This window comes from Humulus lupulus, chromosome 6 (assembly GCF_963169125.1).
Source record: "Humulus lupulus chromosome 6, drHumLupu1.1, whole genome shotgun sequence".
Taxonomy (NCBI): Eukaryota; Viridiplantae; Streptophyta; class Magnoliopsida; order Rosales; family Cannabaceae; genus Humulus; species Humulus lupulus.
The window spans coordinates 3,941,594-3,947,280 of NC_084798.1; the positions used below are offsets into that span (position 1 = coordinate 3,941,594).

Here is a 5,687-nt window from a genome sequence, read left to right on the forward strand (position 1 = left end):
CATGGCCCGTCAAAAAAAAATTAATTACTATTACCATAAAATACATAAATATAAAAAATATATACCAGTACGATCTGTCTAGCCAATGATTGAACATGTACAACTCAATGAAAATATTGTTTGTTTGACTGAATTAGGTAGGGTTTGAACTTTGTAGAAGAAAATGGGCATGGAGTGAGAGGGAGAGAGAGAGAGAGATACAGTGCTATATAAACCCCTTTGGATGATCACTCTTTCTCATCAATCAACTCACTCAACAACCCTTCTCTTTCTTTCTTTTCATCTCAGCCATGGCTCTCCTCCTTACTCAGGTTTATCTATTCATTCCACCTTATGTTTGGTTCAAAGTTTCGGCTTATAATATATATGTATATACTTCTTCAATATCTTCATTATTAGTATATTGTGTTAATTTTACGTGCCTCATTTGCATGCACACAGACTGCTGCAACATCTTCGCTCGTGAGTGATCGCTCCCTGAAACTCAGAACCTCATTGCTCCTTAAGGTTACTTAATTTGTTAGGATTTCTTATTCTTCATTTTCTTCCAAATTACTTTTTGGAGAACTCATTTTTGCTTTTGATATCTTTTAATTGCAGACTGCTAACTTGAGCTCGTTTGAGAAGAGGACACCTTCGGCGATGGCATTCAACATTGGAGTACTGCCGAGGCTCCCAACAAGAGTTGCTACTGCTGGCAGAATAGTGTGTGCCGTACCACAAGGTGGTAAGGTTCCTGTGGCTCCTTCAGAGCTGGAACATGCAATGAGGCCTCCCACAAATCTATACACGGTTGATTCGCCTCACACAGCCACCATTCTCTCTGTTAAGAAGATTTCTGGTTCAAATGCTCCTGCTGAGACATACCATATCGTACTTGTTCATGATGGCTCTTTTCCTCACTGGGAGGGACAAGTTTTCGGTGTAATGCCCGCGGTAATAATATGTTATTTATATACAGCATCTCGTGATCATATTATTTTTCCTAATATTCATGATTGCTAATCTCTCATTTGCTTTTGAAGCCTGAAAATCCTTTCGAACCAGGAGATACCGAAATGCTTAGCTACTTTTCTGGTGCTTCTTCAAGGTATGGAGATTATTTTAATGGAAGAACAGTTAGTTTATGTGTGCGTCTTGTCCCTGGTACTACTAGCGAGATTTTGTGCAACTCAAAGCCTGGAGATAAAATTCAACTTACTGGTACGTAAACTAAACTAGCTACATTATATATATATGTGCTAATGTGTATGTATATGTGTGTGATATATCTAATTGTATATGAAACAACAGGTCCAACTCGTGAAGCAATGATTTTGGGAGACAATAACCCCAACGCAACTCACATATTTGTGGCCACTGGGACTGGTATTGCTCCATTTAGAGCCCATCTCCGTCGTTTCTTCAAAGAAAATATTCCAACATTCACATTCTCTGGACATGCTTGGCTATTCCATGGGGTGTCTAATGAGGACAGTAAACTCTATAATCACGAATTTATTCAATATAGAAAGGAGTACCCTGAAAACTTCCGATATGACATAGCATTGAGCAGAGAACAGAAGAACAGCAGTGGTGGAAAGATGTATGTTCAAGACCTTTTCCGAAGGCATGCTACTGAGGTGTTGGTGATGTTGTTTAAGGGAGCCTATATATACTTAGCTGGGCGCAAGGACATGGTGACTCCAATTGAAGATGCCTTAAGGGATGCTGCCACTGAAATCGACAAAGATTGGGATGGAATACTGGCCACATTGAAGAAAAACAACCAATGGCGTGTTGAAGTCTACTAAAGAATGCCTTGCCATGTGTGTTTGTGTGTGTGTGTGCGTGTCTTCTCTCTTTTTATGAGGGAATTAATAAGCTAAAAATTATTATCTATTATATGTCTACATATATGTGTGTTGTTTCTTATTCTTTCCCATGCAGACTTGTAAGCTGGGAATATAATTAAGTTACGTACTTGAGTTGTTGTGTAGTAGTTTCTTATATAAGCTATGATGTTTGTCGTTGAGCAATATATTAATATGTTATGAGACTGGTATGCGGAACATGATATAATATTCCAAATACCACAAATCTTTATATTACAAGAATGAAAACTATGCAAGAAAACGATTGAAAAAGAAAATGAGAAAACGGAGAATAATGCAAAGGCTCTATTATTTATAGAGCTTGAAATTAACTGTTACATGATCAATAACTGAAAACAAACATCTTTAACTACTATAACAGTAAGCCTCTAACTACTCATCAACTGACTCCATGCCTATATCTTTTGTATGCATTCAACTTGGGCCAAAGCAGATAGGTTTAATTGTAATGAGAGAAGTGCTGAAATGAGAAAATGAATAGCTCAACCTTGAAACGAGACTGACATATTCTATACTGGTGGTGAGAATACAAGCTCAATGAGCTGTTACAACAGAATCAGTCACTCAATTTTTACTACAGCTAACAAAATAACAGAAATCTGCTACAGAAAGAACCAAATGAGCCAAATGAGCTATTAGTCACTGTGTTCAATATCATCAGTTTGGTAATGTCTAATATTAATGCCTGTAGCTCCCATTTTCCACATCATCAGTAAAGAGAAATTCAAGTGCTTAATTGTATCTCCGTTGCTTTTGGTTTTATCTTGATCAATTGGTGGTTGTCATTCTGTTTTAGAATTGATACAATTGTGATCTTTAATTGATTGCATTGCACCATATGTTTATCACTTTATGTCTACATATATGTGTGTTCGTGTGTGCTGTTTCTTATCTTTTCCCTTGCAGACTTATAAGTTAATAATATATCAAGTTACTTGAGTTGTTGTGTAGTAGTTTCTTATATAAACTTTTATGTTTGTTGTGTAGCAGTGTCTACATATATGTTTGTTGTTCTCGTTCCGCAGCAGCAATGGAAGAAGTCGTTGCTTCCTCAATGGTCTCGGAAGGTGGTGATCTTTGGATAACCTATTGGGTCTCTTCAGCTTGGGCCTTGGCATCAGTCCAATGGTATGTGGGTCGTTTCATTAGTATTTTTTGCTTCTTCATGACCAAATATCGTTTACACTTTTGGTTTTTGCCTTAAATATATTGTAAACCTCTTGTTCTGTCATAGGGAACACAAGCTGTTGAAGGCATATTCTTATGCTTGCCTAAGACAAAAAAGCAGCACTTGAATACTGACCCTTTTTCAAAGATGTGCAATATGAGATTATTGAGGATATGTAATGAGTTACGGCTTTTGGAATGTTGTAATGACCAATTAATGTACTCAAGTCCTTTAAGTTAGTCTGTTAGTTAGTTTCAGTTATTTTCGGGTTAGCTATATATAGCACCCTCTTATTTTCTTGTAAGGCTAACTCACTTTTGTAAACATTCATTTTATTCTTCAATAAAGCTTGATAGAGATTTCTGCCGTGGACTAGTCTAATGAGAACTTTATTGTCTCATTAGGAAACCACGTAAATTGGTGTGCTGTGTTCTATGTTCTTTGAGTAGTGTTGTTCTTGGTGGTTCTTGCTAATCAACTGAAGTGATCAGAGGCTGGTGTGGTGGTTCTCTGTTTTGCACAACAACTGGTATCAGAGCCAGGTTGTTAAGGGGAGAGTCTTGATTATCATTATCAAGATTTGGTTGACAACCGGAGGAGAAATGGGGAATGCAAAGTTTGATCTTGAAAAATTTACAGGGAAAAACGATTTCGGTCTATGGCGTGTGAAGATGCGTGCAATGTTTGTTCAACAAGGTTTGCAAGCTGCCTTATTGGGAGAAAAGAGCCTCTCGACTGAGTTATCTGAAAAGGAGAAGACTGAGTTACTGGACAAAGCTCACAGTGCCATCATTCTCAGTTTGGGTGACAAAGTTCTTCGAGAAGTATCAAAGGAGAAGACAGCAGCTGGTATTTGGATCAAATTGGAGAGCTTATACATGACCAAGTCGCTGGCAAATCGTTTGTTTTTAAAACAGAAGCTGTATTCTTTCAAGATGACACCAGGGAAAAATGTTGAAGATCACTTGGATGAATTTAACAAGATCATTCTTGATCTTGAAAATATAGACATCAAGGTTGATGATGAGGATCAGGCCATCATTGTTCTAAACTCTCTACCCACTGAGAGTTATGAGCATTTTGTCGATACAATGATGTATGGCAAAGAATCATTGTCTCTGGAAGAAGTTCAAAATGCTTTAATGTCAAAAGAATTAAAGCGGAAGTCCGAATTGAAGGAAGAGGCAAATGGAGATGGGCTGTTTGTTCGAGGAAAGATTTCCAAGAAGGAAAACAAAGATCAATCTGGACAGAACAAGGCAAAAGGAAACTCAAAGTTCAAGAAGAGGTGTTTTATCTGTAATAAGACTACGCACTTGAAGAAGGACTGTCCTGTTATGAAGAGTTACAATCAGAAACAATCTGGAAATGTTGATGTTGTTTCAGATTGTGATGACAATAATGGATATGACAGTGCAGGGGTATTGGTTGTGTCCAATGGAGTAACGGACAACGACTGGATTATCGATTCCGGATGTTCTTTCCATATCTGTCCAAACAAAAACCAGTTCAAAGAATACCAGGCAGTAACAGGAGGAACGGTCAGACTTGGGGACAATCGGGCTTGCACTATTGCTGGAATTGGGACAGTAAGGATTGAACTTGATAAAGGTGGTGCTACAGAGCTGAAACAAGTTAGACATGTACCTGATATAAAGAAAAATCTTATATCAGTAGCCATGTTAGATCAAGATGGCTGTTCAGTCAAGGTTGAAGGTGGAGTACTCAAAGTGATTAAAGGATCCATGGTCATTATGAAGGGCATTAAAGAAAATGGCATCTATGTTTTGAGAAAGAGAGCTGTGAAGAATCAAGTTAACACAGTGGCGAATGAGAAGAAAGTATCTATGATTTGGCACCAACGGTTGGGTCACATTAGTAACAGAGGTCTGAAAGTCTTGAGCCAGAAGGGTGTTTTTGGCAAGGATAAAATTGAAGAGCTTGATTTCTGTGAGCAATGTGTGCTAGGAAAATCAACAAGGGTCAAATTTGGAAAAGGCAAACACAATTCAAAGGGCATTCTAGATTATGTACATTCGGATTTGTGGGGGCCATCCAGAACTATCTCAAGAGGTGGAGCAAGGTACTTTCTTACTATCATAGATGACTACTCTAGATTTGTGTGGGTGTATATAATGAAGCATAAGAATGATGCTCTTTCTAAGTTTAAAGAATGGAAAAGTTTGCTTGAAAACCAAACAGGAAGAAAGGTGAAGAAATTAAGAACTGATAATGGTTTGGAATATTGTTCCAATGAGTTTAATCAGTTTTGCAAGAATACTGGTATAGGAAGACATCTTACTGTTCCAAGAACTCCTCAGCAAAATGGACTAGCTGAGAGAATGAACCGAACCATTCTAGAGAGGGTCAGATGCATGCTCATTTATTCAGGAATGCCTAAAAATTTCTGGGCTGAGGCAGTTGTCACTGCCTGTTATCTCATAAACAGATGCCCTTCCTCAGCTTTAGAGTTTAAGACTCCAATTGAAGTCTGGACAGGTACAAATGCTAGGTATGAGCATTTAAGAGTTTTTGGGTGTTTAGCATATGCTCACATTAGGCAGGACAAGTTAGAGCCTAGAGCTAGGAGGTGCATTTTTCTGGGATACCCCGAGGGTATTAAAGGCTACAAGTTGTGGAGTATT

At 38.0% G+C, this 5,687-nt stretch overlaps 1 protein-coding gene across 1 annotated transcript; it reads left to right on the forward strand.

Annotated features, from left to right (window-relative positions):
* The first annotated feature begins 290 nt into the window (after nucleotides 1-290).
* LOC133783661 (ferredoxin--NADP reductase, root isozyme 2, chloroplastic-like) lies at nucleotides 291-1,793 on the forward strand. The gene is made up of 5 exons (XM_062223309.1): nucleotides 291-311; nucleotides 442-507; nucleotides 601-936; nucleotides 1,026-1,203; nucleotides 1,294-1,793. The coding sequence occupies exons 1-5, from the start codon at nucleotides 291-293 to the stop codon at nucleotides 1,791-1,793; spliced, it is 1,101 nt and encodes a 366-aa protein (XP_062079293.1).
* Nucleotides 1,794-5,687: the final 3,894 nt, after the last annotated feature.

Excerpts from the sequence above, each read along its gene's own strand:
- LOC133783661 (XM_062223309.1), top strand. The coding sequence starts at position 291 with ATGGCTCTCCTCCTTACTCAG. Across the intron at positions 312-441 it reads TGGCTCTCCTCCTTACTCAG|ACTGCTGCAACATCTTCGCT; the intron begins GTTTATCTATTC and ends GCATGCACACAG. Across the intron at positions 508-600 it reads GAACCTCATTGCTCCTTAAG|ACTGCTAACTTGAGCTCGTT; the intron begins GTTACTTAATTT and ends TTTTAATTGCAG.